Source organism: Dipodomys ordii, unplaced genomic scaffold, assembly GCF_000151885.1.
Source record: "Dipodomys ordii isolate 6190 unplaced genomic scaffold, Dord_2.0 Scaffold24, whole genome shotgun sequence".
Lineage (NCBI taxonomy): Eukaryota > Metazoa > Chordata > Mammalia > Rodentia > Heteromyidae > Dipodomys > Dipodomys ordii.
In genome coordinates, this window is record NW_012267240.1 from 6,834,795 (window position 1) to 6,854,777 (window position 19,983).

General features: G+C 40.4%; 1 protein-coding gene across 5 annotated transcripts in view; it reads right to left on the bottom strand.

The window, feature by feature from the left end:
- Positions 1 to 19,983, bottom strand: part of Epc1 (enhancer of polycomb homolog 1 (Drosophila)) — a 96,765-nt gene that overhangs the window by 47,216 nt on the left and 29,566 nt on the right. For 2 of the 5 annotated variants that reach the window (XM_013014698.1, XM_013014697.1), the window contains exon 1: positions 19,532 to 19,983. The exons of 2 other annotated variants lie outside the window; for them this stretch is intronic. In XM_013014698.1, coding sequence (XP_012870152.1) covers positions 19,532 to 19,684 — 153 coding nt within the window. In that variant the 5' untranslated portion in view covers positions 19,685 to 19,983. Of the gene's footprint in view, positions 1 to 17,841; positions 18,271 to 19,531 lie in introns of those variants that run through there. One more of the 5 variants, XM_013014701.1, reaches the window with a different exon arrangement.

The following is a 19,983-nucleotide window of genomic DNA, read 5'->3' on the forward strand; positions in this document are numbered from 1 at the left end:
GGTTTGTTGAATAGATGTGGAAACAGGAAAAGAAAAAGCATTTGGAGTAAATGACACTGTAACAAGCAAAGGAAAAAGTAAGAAGCAGCTTGGCCCACTAAAAGTATGTTTGTTAAACACTGACAGTTCACCAGTCCCAAGGATACTTGCTTTTTGATGTTTATACTGTTCATGCAGTTTCCCTTCCACAAAGCACCACAGATAAGTTGATGTGACCACTAGCATAAAGCACAAGTAATGATACATCACTTCTAAGATCAAGCTGTAAAAGACTGTAGCTTTGGGAAACTCTTCCACTTGGGTCACTTGCTCTGGAGGAAGCCTGATTATTCTGAGAAGACTGACAGGTAGTACACAGACAGACCTTCATACTGAGGAGAGCAATATGAGTCTGAAAGCAATATGGAATACAAGGGTTGGCAATCCTTAACAGCTTTTCTGAATGTGAACCAGAACCATCCTATAAAGCTGCTCCTAAATTTTCTGAGCCTCAGAAACTGCGAAGGTATAGATGTTTGTTTAAGCTTCTAGATTTTGTTTGAGTGGTTATGTGGTAATAGATAACACACATGGTACTAAGAGTCCCCACTTCCCCACTGTTATAACAAAAATTTACTGAAGTGTAGGAATTGCTTTGGAACTATCCATTAGTGATGAAGCTGTCAACAAAGCCTCATAGTGTGTATGGCAAACGGAAGGCATATCCCTTGTTAGGAAGAGGCACAAAGTTTACACTCACTTTCAGTTATGTGAAGAGAAAACTTTACCTCAAAATAAGGTGACAGAACTAAGATTTTGTTTTTCAACCAAGTACTGTTCTTTCTGCTATACATAGTGAAAGAATAACTAAATCAAAAACTCTCAAAAGGTTTTGAATATTTACAGTCTCTCTAGATTACAGAGAATGCTAAAAAAATAAAATTTTTAAAAAGAATGCTAAAATTGAGGGAAGGAAGGGATAGTAGGAGAAAAACAAAGGAAGGGGTAACAATGGTGAGAAATGTACTTATTACCTTACTCATGTAACTGTAACCCTTCTATACAGCATCTTTACAATAAAACAAATTTTTTTAAATGAATGCTAAAATTACAAATGAATTTTGAGCCAAGATGAGATGCAAGACACTACCTGAAAAATATTGTCTAAAAACTAAATTGAGGAAATTCTTTTTTTTTTATACTGCGGAAATTATTTTGGCAATACTGCACTTGAACTCAGTGCCCTGTGTTCTACTACTTGACTCATACTCCCAGTTCATTTGCTCTTTAGTTTGTTGGCCAGATAAGGTCTCATTAACTTTGCCCAGAATGGCCTTGAACCATGATCCTCCTATAAGTCTACTTCCCAAGTAGCTGAGATTCCAGGCTTGCATTACTACACTTAACTGTAAAACCTTTCAAGACCTCAGGAAGATAAATATTTAGTCAGACAAAAGGCTCACTTACGAGGACTATATACTTCACAAAATAATTGTGTTTTATGAGGAACTTAAAGTAGCAAATTTATGCAAACAGCTTCAATTAATGAGTGTACCTCAACACAATCCAAATAGTCACCAAGTTGTAAGAACAATATGTGCAGAAACACTGCTTGTTTAAATGGAATAGCTGGGGGGGGGGCATATAGAGGCTCAAATTTGGGCAGGTAAAAAAGAAAAAAAAAAGAAAAGCTAAAAAGTACTCAGAGGTCTCAGGAGGCTGAGAGCTGAAGATTTTAAGAGTTTGAAGCCAGCCTGAGCAGTAGAGACTATGAGATTCTTATCTCCTATTAACCAGCAAAAAGACAGAAATGGAGCTATGACTCAAGTGGTAAAGTGCTAACTTTGAGCAAAAAAGCTTAGGGACAGCTCCCAGGCCCTGAATTGAAACCTCAGGACTGACTGGCTGGCTGGCAGGCAAGCAGGCAGGTGCTTGCAGTGCGTGCACACTGACACACACACACACACACACGCACGCACAAGCAAGCAGGCAGGTGCTTGCAGTGCATGCGCGCTGACGCGCGCGTGCGCACACACACACACACAGGTCCTCAGTTGTAAACGTGTTACCTTTCATTAAAAAAAGGGGTAATAAGGCAGAACTAAATGTCGAAATGGCAAACAAAGGTGGGAACAACAGGTGAAGGAACTTACAATACTACCTGACAGGATTTCACAATGGTTCTGACCAAGGAACTTCCTTGTGCCTGTGATCCCTCACTACTGCTCTCCTACCAACAGAAATGTTTTGTTTTGTTTTTGTTCGTTGTGGGGCTTGAACTCTGGGCCTGGGTGCTGTCCCTCAGCTTTTCAGCTCAAGGATTTCACTCTACCACTTGAACCACAGCACCACCTCCGATTTTCTGAGTGGTTTATTGGAGATAAGCCTCAGCAGACTTACTTGAACCTTGATAGTCAGATCTCAGGTTCCTGAGTAGCTAGGATTACAGGCATAAGCCATGGGCGCCCAGCAACAGAAATGCTTTATAAGTGATTATCCTAAGTCTAACCCAATATTGTACTTTAGTGGAAAGTAGACGACATACTCTTTAGCTTTACAGGTCAATATGAATGGTAATAAAAAGCAAGAGAAGCCTCGACTGTATCTCAAAAATTTAGATATTCTGGACTGAGATTCTAGGCATGCATTATCACACTTGACTGTAAAATCTTGTAAGATCTCAGAAAGACTTAAGAGAGCAAGGTAAGGATAATCTGTATGTGGAAAGAATGTGAATTTTTAGTAATCAGAAGCCTCCAGTGATCTCTACCTCCTGGTCCTCAGCTTGTATACTGTCTTCCTGTATTTTACCAGGTTTGTTCCAAAATATGACAGAAGTGACAGTACAGAAATTCTGAAATTAGGTCATAAAAGACTTGAGTCTTGTCCCTACTCCCACTTACTTCCTTCTCTCAAATCTTTCATTATGGGAAAAGCCAAATGCCATGCTGCAAGGACTCTGCAACTGACAATGGAGAAGATGACTTTAGCCAGCAAGGGACTGAGAGGGACTGGAACTTGCTAAACTATGTGAATGAATGAACTTGGAAGTGAGTTCTCCAGACCCAGCCAACCCTTTAGAAGATTGCAACCTAGGCAAAAAGCTATGCTGTGTGTGTATGTGGGGGCGGGGGGGGGGGGGGAAGAGAACGACAATCCCTAGACCAGTATCCTAAAGATAAGCCACTCCTGACTTCCAATCCTCCAAATCTCAAGGTTTATTTGCTTTTAATCTTAATCATTTAGGCTGCTAAACTTGGGTTTGAAGAGGCAAAGGCAGAAAGACCAGAAAGGCAAAGAAACCAGATCACAAAGGGGCCAATAAATCTTACCATGGAGTTTCTGCATCTAATTCTATAAGAAAAACAGGGATAATTTAAGGATTTCAAATATCAAATAATAACTTAATTCACATTTTAGAAAGATTATCCTGACAACTTTGAAGGGATTGCAGCTTTGAAAACTAAAAGTGGGGACAAACAATTGCATTATAACCTTTAAACAGAAATTCTTGGATTTAAATGCATTAATTTATCTACAGAAGAACCTTGAAAATGTAAACATTGGGAGGGGAAGGTGGCTTAGTGGTAGAGTGCTTGCCTAGCATGCATGAAGCCCTGGGATCCATTCCTCAGTACCACATACACAGAAAAGCTGGAAGTGGCACTGTGGCTCAGGTGGTAAAGTGCTAGCCTTGAGCAAAAGAAGCTCAGGGACAGCGCCCAGGCCCTGAGTTTAGGAGTTCAGGCCCCAGAACTGAAAAAAAAAGAAAAGAAAAAGAAAATGTAAGCATCACTAAACTGCAAACAATGAGATAAAATGTGTAGAAAACTTGTTTCCTTTGGTTAGTCACAAATCCCCAAAATCATATTTTTATGTTTTACAGGCATCCCATGGAAAACTGAGCATCTATATAATGTTTTGGGGTACTTTACTATAATACTAAGTCATAAATAAAGCTACATATCTATCTATTCACACACACACACACACACACACACACACACACACACACACACAAAATTATCCAGTATCCACTCATCATTAAAACTCTGCAGGTGCTGCCAGGTGCTAATAGCGTATACCTATAATCCTAGATACTCAGAAGGTTGAGATCTGAGAAGCAGTTTGAAGCTGGCCCAGGCAGAAAAGACCACAAGGTTCTAATCTTCAATTAACCAGCACAAAGCTGGAAGGGAGTCAGGTCTGTGTGGGGGAGTGGTAGAGCACCAGCCTTGAGTGAAAAAGCTAAAGGAAAGTACCTAAGTTCAAGCCCCCAGTACTGGTTAAAAAAAAAAATTCTCCATAACCAATATAGTCATTACAAAAATTTACTAAAAAATGTTAATCTCCTTAGAGTAACTTAAAATACTAAGTTAAGCACTTACTGTATATAAAGTGGTAAGTGACATGGAGTAAGTAGTGTATCAAAAATTTTGACAGGGGGGCTAGGAATGTGGCTTAGTGGCTTGCCTACTGTGCATGAAGCCTCAGTACCATATAAACATAAAAAGCCAGAGGTGGCACTGTGGCTCAAGTGGTAGAGTGCTAGCCTTGAGCAAAAGAAGCTCAGGGACAGGTCTTGAGTTCAAGCCGTAGGACTGGCAAAATAATAATAATTGACAGGGTGGGAGAGGAAAAAAAACCCTATGTTTTAATGTTTTAATGTTTATGTTTTAATTATAGTAGCTACTCTCAGTTCTACTGAACCCCATATTTTCTCTTTGCAAATTCCTATAATAATTTATATACAGGTTGTTCAATCCAAGGACCTAACTGTAAAATAAGGGAGAAATAAAACCAAACTTTGAGTATACCATACTGAATGCTTTTGCTTTATTATATTCCTGAAAAAATTAGTGTATCACAAAATTACATTAAAAAAAAACAAAACAAAAAACCCATTTTACACTGGGCAGGCAGGGTGGGACCAAGGAAGAGTAGGGTTTATCTGTGTAATCCTGCTAATCTGGGGATGGAGCATGGTAGTCTGAAGGCAGCCCAGGGAGATAACTCTGAAAAACTCTTACTTCAAATTAACCAGCAAAAAGACCAGGCTTTGGGTGTAAAGACAGCAGGAGTGCTAGCCCTTGAGTTACTAAGGCACAAAAGTCCCCAAACCAAGCCAATCAATCCCATATGTAAAAATGGAATTAAGGTAATTTACCTATGGAAATTTTATTTACTCAAGTGCTCCCTAGCACCATCAAAGGTCACAGAAGCAATTCTTTTTATGGGACTTTTTTTTTTAACATGGTAAGAAAACATCACTTTGAAGCCCTAATTGTCAATGGTACCTCTCCAACTTGTGACAATTGTTAAGTATCTTGATATCCCAAGACAGAATAGAATAGAATAGCTCCTGCTGAGATCCTCTGTAGAGGAAGGAAGGTCTCAAGTTCTATAGCAACCTTTTAAGGTCAATTTCCTGGGTGATAAATGAAGGGTGCAGTACGAATATTCTTTATGAAAGTATGTATAGAAGTATGCAGCAGAAGGGAGAGAAAACCACTGAAGTTGAAGGATCACCATTTCTACTTTGTGGAATTAGTCTTTCTTCAGGCTATCCCACCACCTCTGACCACCACACCATTCTTTGTAATTCAGAGCATCTAGCAGGAAGGCATTTAGAAGGTTTGTTGACTTGAGGTTGGCCAGATAAATCCCACAACTCTCCCAAATTTATGTTTTTGTTTTGTTCTGTTTTTCTAGTCCTGGGGCTTGAACTACAGGGCCTGGCACTGTCCCTGAGCTTCTTTTGATTAAGGCTAGCACTCTACCACCTGAGCCACAGAGCTACTTCTGGCTTTTTCTATTTATATGGTACTGAGGAATTGAACCCAGGGCTTCATGCATGCTAGGCAAGCACTCTACCACTAAGCCACATCCCCAGCCCCAATCCTGTATTTATTTATTTATATTGTGAAAATACCCTACAGAGGGGTTACAATTACATGAGCAAGGTAATGAGTACGTTTTTTATCAAGCATTGTTGCCTCCTCCTTTGTTTCCCCTTCCCATCCCTTCCCATCGCCCCCCCACCCCGTACTCCTCTGTCACCCCCCTGCCCCCTATCCCCCCACCCCCATGCCAAAGTTGTAAAATTTGTTTTTCGACATAACTGGATTCTTATCACCATTCTGATCACAATATTCTCTAGTTTGACCCAATTTTCCACTCTTTCCTACTTTCTAAAATTCTTCCATTCTCTTCTGTAGACTAAAGATATTGTTACTCAAAGTTCTCACATCTTCTTGCACCATGTCTAGTAGTACCTCTGCAGTCACAGAGCTCAATATTTTCTCACATACCACACTTCTGGCATATCATTCTTTTTTGGGGGGGTGGGGGGAGTCAGCTGTGGGGCCTGAACTCTGGGCCTGGGCACTGTCCCTCAGTTCTTCAGCTCAAGGCAAGCGCTCTGCCACTTGAGCCACAGCGCCACTTGCAGCCTTTTCTGCTTATGTGGTGCTGACAATTCCTACACATAAAATCATCTAATATGATAATATTCACATTTATTCTGATCTTTTCCTCTCGCCACTTCTGGGGTTATATTCTAGAGTTTGCCTTCAGTATAATTATAGCACTTCTGGAATCCAACAAAGCATCCCCTTCTTCCAACTACCACTCTTCTGACTTAGTTTTCAATTCAAGAACCCCTACTCTAATAAAGGATTTCCTGAGTCTTCTGCTATTGCATGAGTCCTGTATCAATTTTCTGTTCAGTTCCTTGGTCTCTTCCTCTGCTTATTAGGGTGACAGCCTGGTATGGTCTAACATGTTAATCTGATTCTCAAATAGTTTTTATTTCTTTTCTTTTAATCCCTCTCTTCCTCTTTTTACTTGCTGGGCAAAGTTCAACTCCTGTAAACCCAATAATCTATCTACTTTGTGCTGAAAATCAAATTGAATCCTTGATTTTCATTCAATGGCCCATCTCAAATAATGAGCCTTTAGCAAGTCCATCAACCTTATTACATTTTTCTAGAAAGTCGGCTTTCTCATTTCTCTCATTACTCCCAGGTTCTGATCTCATCTTAGACTTCCAAGAGATATATAATCACAGAGCTGAGCAATGATGCCTTACTCCTGTAATCCTAACTACTCAGAAGCTGAGATCAGAGGGCAGGTTTGAAGCCAGCCCAAGCAGAAAGTCTGTTAGATTCCGTCTCCGTCTCTAATTAACCATCAGAATGCTGGACTGGAGATGTAGTAGCTCAAGTGGTAGGATGCTAGTCGTAAGTCAAGTAAGCCAAGTAAGTGAGTAAGGCCTGTGTTCAAATCTCAGTCTGGCGGGGAAGTGTGCAAGTACATGTGCATTCATACACACACACACAGAATCATAGAATAAAAATTACCAATTGATGTGTTTCTTCATATAGCTGCCTTCCTTAAAAGAACAGGCAAAAATCCTTTTCTAATTAGTAACTAATCCCTCCAAAACACTGATCCAGGAGAGATGGGAAATAGTTATTAGAAGCAAAGTCAAATAAGAGAGGAAATGGGATTTTATCTTGTAAAATAAGATCATTCTATTAGTTTTTGGTAAAATTTTTATTTATAACTATGTTAACCACTTTTATCTACTGATTACTTGGTTATTTCCAGGACTTTTTCCTGTTGATTTCCCCCCTTTGTCTCACCCCCCCCCCCAGTTTGGGTCACATTTTTCTGCTCTCTGCATACCTGGTAATTGACTGTATGCCAAAAATGAAGTTCTGTTTTGTTTTGTTTTTGCTGGTCGTGGGGCCTGAACTCTGGGCCTGGGCACTGTCCCTCGGCTCTTCAGCTTAAGGCTAGAGCTCTATCACTTGAGCCACAGCGCCACTTCCACCTTTTTCTGCTTATGTGGTGGCTCAGGAATCTAACCCAGGGCCTCAGGCATGCCAAGGCAAGCACTTTACCACCAAGCCACCTTTCCAGCCACCAAAACGAAGTTCTATGTTATAGAATTTTTTGGTATTCCTTCAAACTTTTGGTCTTTATTCTGGAACATAAGTTGCTTGAACTTCTGATAGATTTTTTTGAGCCTACTAGAATCACCTTTAGAACTGAAGACTTGCCGTACCTAGGACAAGAATTTTTCTGAGCACTCTACTTGATTGATACTATGTATCACAAGGCCTTTCCGAAAGGCCCTGGGGATCTAACAATAGGTCCAATTCAGTTTCAGGTATAGATTCAAGGGGATCCAGGAGCTTTTTCTACTAAACTCTGGTGCTCAGCCCAAACTCAAATTCCATGTCCTATCAAATCTAGGAGTTGCCCACTCCCAAGCAACCTAAAAACTCTCAAGTAGTGAGCTGCGCTTGATTTCTTGTCTCTGATAGAATTTTGTGGCTAATTTACAAGAAATCATCTGTAGACCTCATAGTCCCCCTCCAGCTTCTGTCCTATTTTCTACTTCCTTTCTTTCATAGGAGTGCTATTCCAAAGAGTCACCTGTACTTATTATAATTCCTCTTTTTCAGTGTGTTTCTTTTATTTCAACTAGGCTTTCCTTCCCACTATTCTACCAAAACAGACCAACAGCACTCAAATAATCACTCTCCTACACTCATCTCTTCAATGGACATAGCTAACTAATGTTCTTTTTTCTTCAGACACTTGTTTTTTCCCCATCTCTCTAATATTTCTCTGAACCTCAACTATGCAAGGTTGAAGTTCTACCTTATATACTTATGCCAACTGTACAAGCTACTCTATCAAATTAGTAGTATTAACCTATGGCTTTCAAATTACATATACTTCTAGGACTAAATGCTTGAATATACTACATTTCTAAATATCCAATTATATTAAGAAAGATACTTTTGCATACTACTAAGCCAACCCAATGTCCTCCTTCTTTTAAATTTTCCCTAAATAGGGGCTGGGAAAGTGGCTCAGTAGTAGAGCGCTTGCCTTGCATGCCTGAGGCCCTGAGTTTGATTCCTCAGCACCACATAAGCAAAAAGAAAAAAAAAAAGCCGGAAGTGGCACTGTGGCTCAAGTGGTAGTGCGCTAGCCTTGAGCTGAAGAGCTGAGGGACAGTGCCCAGGCCCAAAGTTCAGGCCCCACGACCGGACCCAATAAATAAATAAATAAATTTTCCCTAAATGGCCTAATCACCAAATCAGCTTCTCAAGTTAAAACTCCAGAGGTTGATCCTTGATTCTTTCTATATTCAAGTCCTTCAGTTAATTGCTTGCTCTACAGTCAAAATATATTTTGAGCTGGGTTCATCCATGTAATCCTAGCTATTCAGGAAGCTGAGATCTGAGGATCACAGTTTAAAGCCAGCACAGGCAGAAAAGTCCCTGCAACTCTTATCTCCAAATAACTACCAAAAAACTGGGAAATGGAGTTGTGGTTCAAGTGATAGAGCACTAGCCTTGGGCACAAAAGATCAGAACAGCAGCCAGGCCTTGAGCTCAAGCCCCAGGAATGGCACAAAAAATTAACTATACATGTATATTTTAAAAAAAAATTAACCCATCTCTTTTATTTCCACTATCACCTTTCTTAAAACCACTATTAACTCTTACTCTTGCCCAACAGGACCCATTTCCCACCTATTACTCAGAATGCTCTTGAAAAAATAAATAGATGATGTCATTCCTTTACCTGAAACAATGTACTACTTCAAAGCAATCCAAACTTCATTAAAACCTTTTTATGGAGCTGAAAACATGGCTGAATTGGCAAAGCACCTATCTACCAAGTGTGAGGCCCTGAGTTCAAAACCAAGTATTATCCCAAAAAATCCAAAACACTAAAACCACTTTATGGTCTCCTATTAAAACCTTACCTAATCTGGATCCCATAAGATCTGTGGGTCCTCATGTTCTAATAACCAACCTCTTACTCTGTTCTAGTCATACTGATCTTCTTTCAGGCTCTCAGCCTGGAATGTTCTTCATCCATATCATCACAGGGCTGGCTCATTCCCACCATCCAAGTCTTAGGTCAATTGTGTACCTCCATGCAAAGAAAACTATTCTTTCCTTCTTCTACCTGAAATTGTGTAGTTCTTGTTCCATTGTCACATACAGTAATGTTAAAATTCTATTTTATAAAATTTATTCTATTTTCCTCTGCATTCTCTCATTGGAAACGTCAATTTTTCAGCTGCTAAAAACTTATCAGTGAACAAAGCAGACAAAATTTCAGTAAACTTCTTTTACTTCAACTAGGTTTTCCTTCCCACTGATCTACCAAAACAGACCAACAGCACTCAAAACAATCGCGCTCCTATACTCATCCTCTCAGTCATATCCTTACCAAGCCTACAATTTAAAATGCAACACCCATGAAACAGTATCAAATTCTAAAGGAATAACATTTGCTGCAAAGAGGAACAAAGACTGACTTGTATTTTCTTAGTCTTGGTATTGCCCATCTCATCACAAATATCTCTAGTTAGCTATAGTAAGATCAAGTTTTTGCATTAGATTTCAAAATAGCTGTATTTCTACTTTGTTTCATCTTAGGACACTTACTTGACAGGTAAACATGAACTTGCAACTATTTACTACAGAATTCTGGCTTTAATCTTAATTATTTTAAGAAAATGTGGTTGGTGCCAGTGGCTCACACCTCTAAATCCTAGCTATTCAGGAGGCTGAGATCTGAATATCACAGTTGAAAGCCAGTCCAGGCAGGAAAGTCTATGAGACTCATCTCCAATTAACCACTAGAAAACCTAAAGTACAACTGTGGCTCAAAGTGGTAGAGCCATAGCCTTGAGCAAAAAGAGCTCAGGCACCGAGCCCAGACCCTTAGTTCAAGCTCCATGACTGACAAAAAAGAAAAAGAAAAGCAAACCTGGGAGTATACATGTATATATATATATAGCACCAGAGGCTGGACTAGGACTTAGGTCTGGTAGATCCCACTTTGATACTTGTCTGAATTTATGATTACTTAAATTTAAATCACTGGGTGTTTTTTTTTTACAACTATATCACACTCTTTAAATAGGAAGAGCCCATTTTCATGTCAATCACAAACATAAGGGATATATCAATGGGAAATCATTTTGGAGCACCATTAAAAGGTCATTGTGAAAACTCAACTAGTGTTTAGAAATAAAAATATTCATCTACCTGTTATTTTTGCATATACTGCCTTATTCAAGTTACCCATGAGATTAAGTTGACTATCAAAATAAGAAAGACTACATTAAATTCAGTGGAAATTAAGTGACTTGTTAAAAGCCACAAAATCAAAGGTATATTTTCTCAGAAGATAACAACTGCTTTTTGAGATTCTAAATTGCCAAAATAATCTATTCCAATACATAAAAAGATTGGAATCTATATTAAATTATCTACAGGACATTTTATAGCTTGGGTTATCTTGGCTCATAGACCCAGACTGACTAAGACAACATTCTATTTATTCAACCAGTATATAATACTGAGGGAAATTCAACTAAAGTAAGTTGCTTTAATGTTGCAAAATTAAGCAGTTATGTTACAATGTACATCCAAACTTTTGTGGTTTTGTTTTTGTTTTTGCCAGTCCTGGGGCTTGAACTCTGGGCCTGGGCACTGTCCCTGAGCTTCTTTTGCTCAAGGCTAGCTACTCTACCACTTGAGCCAGAGCACCGGCTTTTTCTGCTTATGTGGTACTGAGGAGTTGAACCCAGGGCTTAATGAATACCTGGCAAGCCCAGGAAGCCACATTCCCAGCCCCATCCAAACTTGAAAACTACAATGTTAAAATGTAAATCTAAAACTAAACTCCATTCAATTCTCAAAGAGCACATTATATTTGCATTCACAGAACCTGTAACCAATATCAGAGTTTTCATCTTTGTTTATCATCTATCTGTAACAATGGGGCTGGTGGATAAGTATTCACTGTATTTAAATGTCACAGAGCTGGACACTAGTGGCACATATCTGTAATCCTAGCTACTCAAGGAGGCTGAAATCTGAGGATAGCAGTTTGAAGCCATCCAGAGCAGGAAAAGTCCATGAGACTTATCTCCAATTAACCATCAAAAAGTGAGGCTATCTCAAGTGGTACAGCACCACCACTGAGCACAAAAGCTCTGGGACAGGGTCTGGACCCTGAGTTCAAGCCTCAGGACTGGCACAAAATAATAAAATAAAATTAATAAAAATATTTAACATTAGTCAGGCGCTGATGGCTCACACCTATAATCCTAGCTACTCAGGAGGCTGAGATCTGAGGATCGTGGTTCAAAGCCAGCCTGGGCAAGGAAAGTCAGTGAGATTCTTATTTCCAATTAACCCCCAGAAAACCAGAAGTGGCACTGTGGCTCAAGTGATAGAGTGCTTGCTTTGAGCTGAAGAGCTCAGGGACAGCGCCCAGGCCAAGTTCAAGCCCTACAACCACCGACACTATATACTATATACTATATACATATATATATACATATATATGTATGCAGAGAGAGAGAGACAGAGGGGGGAGAAAGAGATAAGTATATATACGTCTATATATATATATATATATACACATACATACGTGACAGCTTACAGCAATTAATTATAATAGCTTTAAGATCAACAACTAAAGAGGCTTTAGTTGCTCATGACTGTTATGCTAGCTACTAGGGAGGCTGAGAGCAGGTCTAGCTGGAGATAAGAAAGGTCTTAATGCCTCTCTCAAAAATAACCAGAAAAAAAAAAAAGGATAGGACCATAGACATGACTCAAAGGGTAGAGATCCAAGAAGGCAAGTACAAGGCCCCAAGTACAAACCCCAGTACTGGAGGAAAAAGAAACTTGATCAACAAAGACTGACTACAATCCACAAACATGCTGAACACTGCATCAAGTTATTCTCTGAAAATAATTCTAATTAAATTATTGAATCCTTATCATTTGATTCATTCTTACAAGACAGCAGAAAACACATTTTAATGACCCCAGAGTTTACTTCAAAAGTAAAATACATATTTCAGTTGTCTTAACATATTTCATACTCTCATCACTTTTGTACCGAGTGCCCCACAATTTATTTCCAAATTTCAATATCAAAATTCTGTGGGTCTCTTGAATTTCAAGAATCACAAACTATGACATTACTCCCCAGTATTTTGTTCTCTTTAAAAGGCTACCTTGTGCTTTTAACTTGTGCTATTAACACTCTTAGCTTTTCAGGAAATGTAGCAGAAACGACATTTTCATATATGTAAACAGAACTCTTAAGTGCTTAAAGATACAACTATACAAGTATTTATATGGCTTCCATAAACATTTTTTTTATTTTTTGCCATTACTACTCATGAAAATATAACACAGAATGCAAAGTAAACTAAAATCAAGTCTGTTTTTAATAAAGGATTAGAAATGGTTGGTACATTTAGCCCTGCCTATATTGGTAAACTTTGAAGCAGCCTTTTACCCCTTTTTGCTCTGTATGTAAACAGCATTTTTTAAGTTCCATTAATTAACAAAAGTATTATTTCTCAAAAATTCCATCACCGATTACAAAGTACCCACAAGATATCTGTAGATACATGAGTCCATCAGTCTTTATTGTTTTATAAGAACCATGAAGCTAAAAAAAAAAAAAAAAGAACCATGAAGCTGAGATATACACTAATCCAAAACTTGATATATCAAATGAGGCATTGCCTAAAGTTAACAACAATACTTTAAGCACTGAAGTTACTTACAGAGACTCTTTTTGTACTTAAGAGTCTTCAGTCTCTTCCTGGGTTACCAGTTATCCTTAAATACTTCAAAATAGAAATATTTAACTATTTTATTAACTACTACACTGAAGAACTGATATCAAGTATGAATCCTCTCCAACAGGGGGAAGGGAATCGCAAAAATTAACACATACTATGGGGACTCACCAACTTCCACACTCAATCCTATATCTTCAGTGTCCCAGGTTAAGAATTTATACTCAAAAGTATCTGGGATGCAGCTTAGTGGTAGTGCTTGCCTAGCAGGCATGAAGCTCTGGGCAGAGCTAGAAGAAGCTCAAGGACAGTGCCCAGGCCCTGAGTTCAAGTTCTAGGACTGGTAAAGTATTTTAAATAGGAAAATGGCTAAAATCAGAATTCATTATTACTAAATCAGAATTCATTAATACTAACTAGATTATCACTGATTTTAATCTGGACACTTCGCTATGTAATGCAAACTCTCCTCAAACAGCCTCAATTTCTTTTTAATCAAACTATAATTTATTAAATTTCACTTCTATTATACCTAAAATTTCACATATTTTTCTTCACTTTCAAGACAGTGGGCAGAATGGGGAAATTTGGTCTGACCTTATAATTCCAGAGAGAAAGGCTAAAATAACATGGCTTAAATATTAAAGGTTTATAAAAAGAACTTGGTTTCTTTCAAAAAGGTATCAAATTTTCAAATTACCTCTTACAATGACTTAAAACTAGATTAACTTACAAAATACTTTTAAGATGCAGAGCTCAACTATTTTTTATTGTTTTAGGAATATGCAACATATCCAATTTCTTCCTAATTGAAACTCCTCTCTACTTTATGAAGTCTTCCACTTGGATTTATAAACATAGTACTTTGCACCAATAATGAGGGAAAGAAAAAGGTACGAAGTACAAGAGTATTCTGTCCAGTTAGAACCCAACAAAATTAAGCAGTTGGGTAGTAGTAAATAAGATTCTACAGTATCAATGGACTATCACCATTTTCATCTTAATTACATCAAGTATCCCAGCCAAACTAGCCTAGCCCAGGTAACAAACAGTCGGTAAAGCAACTCTTCACAAATGAAGACATGCCTGCTACCAACAAAATAAAAGATAAAATATGATGGGTACAAGTAGTTCCCGTCTGCCAAATACCATTTCACTTCTAACTTTTTTTAGGGGAAGGGAGTGGTGATCATACTAGGACTTATTGAACTCAGGGCTTTGTGCTTGCTAGGTGAATGTTCTACCACTTAAACCAAAGCCTTCTTGCTTGCCAGGCACTAATGGCTAACACCTGTGATCCAAGCTACTCAGAAGGTTGAAATCTGAGGGTCACAGTTCAAAGCCAGCCCAAGCAGGAAAGTTCATGAGACTCTTATCTCTAATTAAACACAGAAAAAGCCAGAACTGGAGCTATGGCTCAAGTGGTAGAGTGCTAGCCTTGAGCTAAAAGAACCCAGGGACAGTGACCAGGTCCAGAGTTCAAGCCTTAGGAGTGGGGAAAAAAAAAAAAGCCTTCTTGCTTTAGTTCTTTTTGGAATAAAGTCTTAAGTTTATGCCTAGCAGGCCTGGGTGGAGAAATTCCTATACTTCTATAAAAAGCACATGTATGGAAGGCTGAGATCTAAGGATTTCTGTAAGAAAGTCTGTGAGACTCTTACCTCTAACAAACTACTCAGAAAAAGCTGGAAGTGGTTGGCTCAAGTGGTATAACACTAGGCTAAGTATAAAGAGGCTCCAGGGTGGCACCAGGCCCTGAGTTCAAGCCCTGGGACTGGAGGGGGGAGGGCTTGGAAGGGGGGGAAGAATTTGCATGTCATCTAGATCAGGATTTATTGGTGGATTGGGGTGAGGGGGAGCAGGACAAGGTCTCTTCTTAAATTTTTTGTCTGAGCTGACCGTGATCCTCTTGATCACTACCCAAGTAGCTAGGATTACAGGCTTGTGTCACCAAGCCCAGGCTAAGAACTTTTTTTGTGTGTTAGTCATGGGGCTTAAATCCAGGGCCTAGTTATTGTCCCTGAGCTTTTGTACTCAAAGCTAACCACTATGCCACTTTGAGCCACAGTGACACTCACTGGTTAATTCTGGTGGTTAATTGGAAATAAAAGTCTCACAGATTTTCTTGTCTAGGCTGACTTCCAACGGGAGATCCTCAGATCTCAGCCACCAAGAGTAGCTAGGACTGGCTGGGAATGTGCCTTGGTGATAGCGTGTTTGCCTAGCATACATGAAGCCCTGAGTTCCATTCCTCACTACCACAAAAACATAAAAAGCTTGAAGTAGCACAGTGGCTCAAGTGGTAGTGCTGGCCTTGAGCAAAATAAGCTCAGGGACAGTGCCCAGGCCCTGAGTTCAAGCCCCAGGACTGGCAAAAAAAAAAAGAATACCTAGGATTATAGGCGTGAGCAACCAGTGGTAGGCAAAATTTAAGACTAAATTTAAGATCCCAAATAATAATATAACCAAAACTTAGAGATGATAACTTATAATAGCACATCCATTCTACCATGTTTAAACTTTTGTTTTAACCCCTTAAAGAGATTCACTTATCTCATCAATTTGAGTCTGTTGTTTCCTTGTGGTTTAAAATTTACCTCTATAACTCATTATATACAAATCCTTCATCAATTGTTACCTTTGATTTAGAAATTTACTATATTTACTGCAATTTACTATATTCTATAGATTCAAACTTTAATCCCTAAAATCTATGACTCAACCAAGTCCCTTCATTAGTTATCATCTGGAGTTATTTTGTAAGTCTACTACAGTTATTAAAAAGAAATTAAGCTCTGAAGTTGTGATAGGAGCTCTACCTAATGTTTCTTTAAAAAGTTAAAAGCAAGTCTAATTTAGGACAAATATATTAAGGTTTTATTACTGGCTGAATAGTAGTGTATTTTTTCAGGATTGAGAGATTTCTTAGCTGGTGTGGCAAAGCATGCTTATAATCCCAGCACTACATAGTATAAAGCAGGAGGACCACAAGTTCCAGACCCTCCTGGGACACAGAGAACCCATCTCAAAAACCAAAACAAAATCTACAAAACTTTTTTTGTCAAGAAATAAAATACAAAATACAAGTATCTATAAACAGGTATATTTCATGTGACAATTCTGTAGATGTATTTTAATCATGAAATGCTTTCTTACTAAGATAGTGTATAAACCACTATCCTCATATTAAATCTTCACCCATCTTTCAGGACCAAATAAAATGATACTGTTTTTCTAAGCTGGACAGTCAAGATACATAGGCAATGTGTCAAAGGCTTTCTCTTGTTAAGTACAAAATGCTTCAGCAAATTACTGCCTTTCATTTTCCTAAGGTTAGCTTGTATACATTTTCAATTTGTAATACATGCTTCTTTCAATTGTGATTTCCACAGCCTGACACTAAAGCATGAATCACAGGAGCAGACTGTAAGGACTCTTTACAGCATGAACACCAGGAAGTTTTCCTTTATTAAGTTCAATATCTCTTCTTGAGAGCTATGCTTCACTGATTATCATAGTGTTTGTTGGTTGGCTGGGAAGTGAAAAATCTCTCAACAGATGATGGGAAACAGTAGTCTGAAGGGGAAAATATTTCAGAATTCCTCAAAGGCAGGAACTCCACATACCACCACCTAATAACAAACATTGCCCTGTAAGATGTCAATATTAGCCGGGCGCTGGTGGCTCACGCCTGTAATCCTAGCTACTCAGGAGGCTGAGATCTGAGAATCATGGTTCAAAGCCAGCCCAGGCAGGAAAAGTCCGTGAGACTGACTCATCTCCAATTAACCACCAAAAAACCAGAAGTGGCGCTGTGGCTCAAGTGGTAGAGTGCTTGCTTTGAGCTAAAGAGCTGAGAGACAGCTCCTAGGCCCAGAGTTTAAGCCCCATGACGGACCAAAAAAAAAAAAAAAAAGTCAGTATTATTTCAGTAAACAAAACTTATCTGCACAATTTAACATGCATCGGTCCTGAAGTTGAGCTCAGCTCTCATAGGACTGTCTTATGTATTCAGACAAGCAAGACTTAACTAAATTTCTTAAGTGTACTGTAGTGCTCTCTTGTTTAATCAATATTTTCCCCTTCCTTGGATGCAAAACAAGAACTATGAATTAATTCCTAGGACTAGGATAATACCAGTACCCCAACTTCAAAGTATTATCTGTAAAACTTATAAAGAGAAACAAAAATAAAACAAAAAGACAAGATTCTGCAATCACAAGTACTTTAATTTTTAAAACAAGTAACTTATTGAAAGTGAACAAATAGCACCATTCTACTCTGAGTTGATACAAGTAAAAATAAGTTTAAAGGTACTGTTCACACAGGTAATGTGCTCAAAAGTCAGTATTACCCTAGACAATCTCAACTACATACACTTATCTGTAAGATGGTTTTAAGATACTACTCTCCAAAGAAACATTCCACTGGCAGGACTATTTTACTTTAAAAGGTTAAATAACCCAAACAGTTTAAAGAGTTTTATTTTCAAAAACATTACAGAGCATAGAAAATTCTTACAGTACCAATGGAAGTAATACAGTACAATTTTCCACAACAAAATTGTAGCACACACGTCCACGTGAATCCTTGACTTCCTTGAACTGTCAATACACTGCACCCTGTTTAAATGGCTGTACCTGAAAACCAAGGTATGCAATTCCTTAGGATTAGAAGTCATCAAGTTATACTGTCAAGCATCTGGGGAATGAGAGGAAGATTCTATTACCCTTGTGTCAGAACCCAACTTCCACAGCAAGGTAAAGCTACAGCATCGACAGACTGTTAGCTGTGAACAGTCCTCTAACTACCAAAGCCCACCCAACTTAATGACAGTATTATCTGTGAAGCTCTGTCAGGAATCAAATAGGAAAAGACCCTCTCTTGAAATTTAGATCTGCAACATTTACTTAAACTGGGTCTTGCTCTGCTTTGAGCGCAAGAAGGAGGCGAGCTTAAATTTTAAGGTACCAGGAATTTTTAGGAATAAATAAAAAGTTGCAGGCTTTGATTCAGTAACGTACTGCAAACAAATCTGCAACACAGTCATGGCCCAGGGTCAAAGCAAAAAAAAAAAAAAAAAAGTCGGGTTGGCGACAAGCGGTTGATCTTGATCAACCTCGCACTTAACCGGGTTTGAGACTGGATGCAAAAGAAAAAAAAAAGAAAAAGAAAAAAAGAGTCGGATTGACTGCAAGCGGTTATGCTGCCAGGAAGTCTCACTCATCTTCTAGCAAAGTTAGGACTTCTGGGCGAAGTCAGGGTGCCCTCGCAGGGAGGCGAGAAAACACGTCTCGAAGCTGCAGGCCGAGATGACAGGCTGCGAGGGAAGGCTGCAACCGAGCCCGACCAGCTTTCCCGCCCACGGGGGAAGTCAAAGAGTCCCGGGCACCGCTGCACCGAACCGGCGCTCCCCGGGCGCCGACAGCGGCGCGACGGCCCTGGAGCGCCCCCCAGCGGCCCGCGGGCGAGGCTGCAGGCGGGTCCCCGGCTCCCGGCTCGCCGCACACCCGCTCTTCCCCCCCCCTCCCCTCCACCGCCGCCCAGCCCGTTCCCCTCTCCGGATGCACAAGGCCCAACCCAAGAACTAAGACCACAAAATGGCTGCCGGCGGCTTCGTCACGTGACCCCTTTGTGCCTTTCAGGCCCCCCGAACTCCACGGGACCTGGGTACAAGTAACTAGGGTCGGCGGGTGGCCTTTGAGGAGGCCCCGTCCAGGCCGCGGCGGCCGGGGACGGAGGCCGGGGAGGCGGGGTAAAGGCCCGGCCGGCGACCGAGAGTCGGCGGCGGAGAGAAGATGGCGGCCATTTTGTGTGGGTCTGCTGCTCGGCCGCCGCCGCCGCCGCGGGCAGAAGGGAGCGGGGCCCGGCGGCGGGTCGGACAGGGGAGTTAACACGTACCGACTCCTCTTCCTTCTCCATTCCGGTGGGCATCTGCGGCACGGCCCGGTTAATCGAGGCGTACTCGTGCAGGTCGGGCAGGTCCTCACAGCGGAAGACCGGCAGCGGCTTGGAGGCGTCCAGCGCCCGCGCCCGGAACGACAGTTTACTCATCTCAGGCGCAGCAGAAGCCTCTCCGCTCTGGGGAAACGGCCCCGGCCAGCGGGATCATGGAGAACCGGGGGTTCGGTCCCCACTCGCCAGCCGCTGCCGGGGACTTGAGGGGCGGAGCGCGGAACCCGCCGTCCGGGCACTAACACCAGCCGGGAGGGTGGGAGGCTGTGCCGCTCCGCTCCTCGCTCGCTCGCTCTCTTCAATACGCCATGGCCAACATGGCGGACATTAAAACTCCACTGTGCGCTCTTCAGCCAACCCCAGCCATTCCCCACACTGCATCGCGCAGCGGCGCGGGC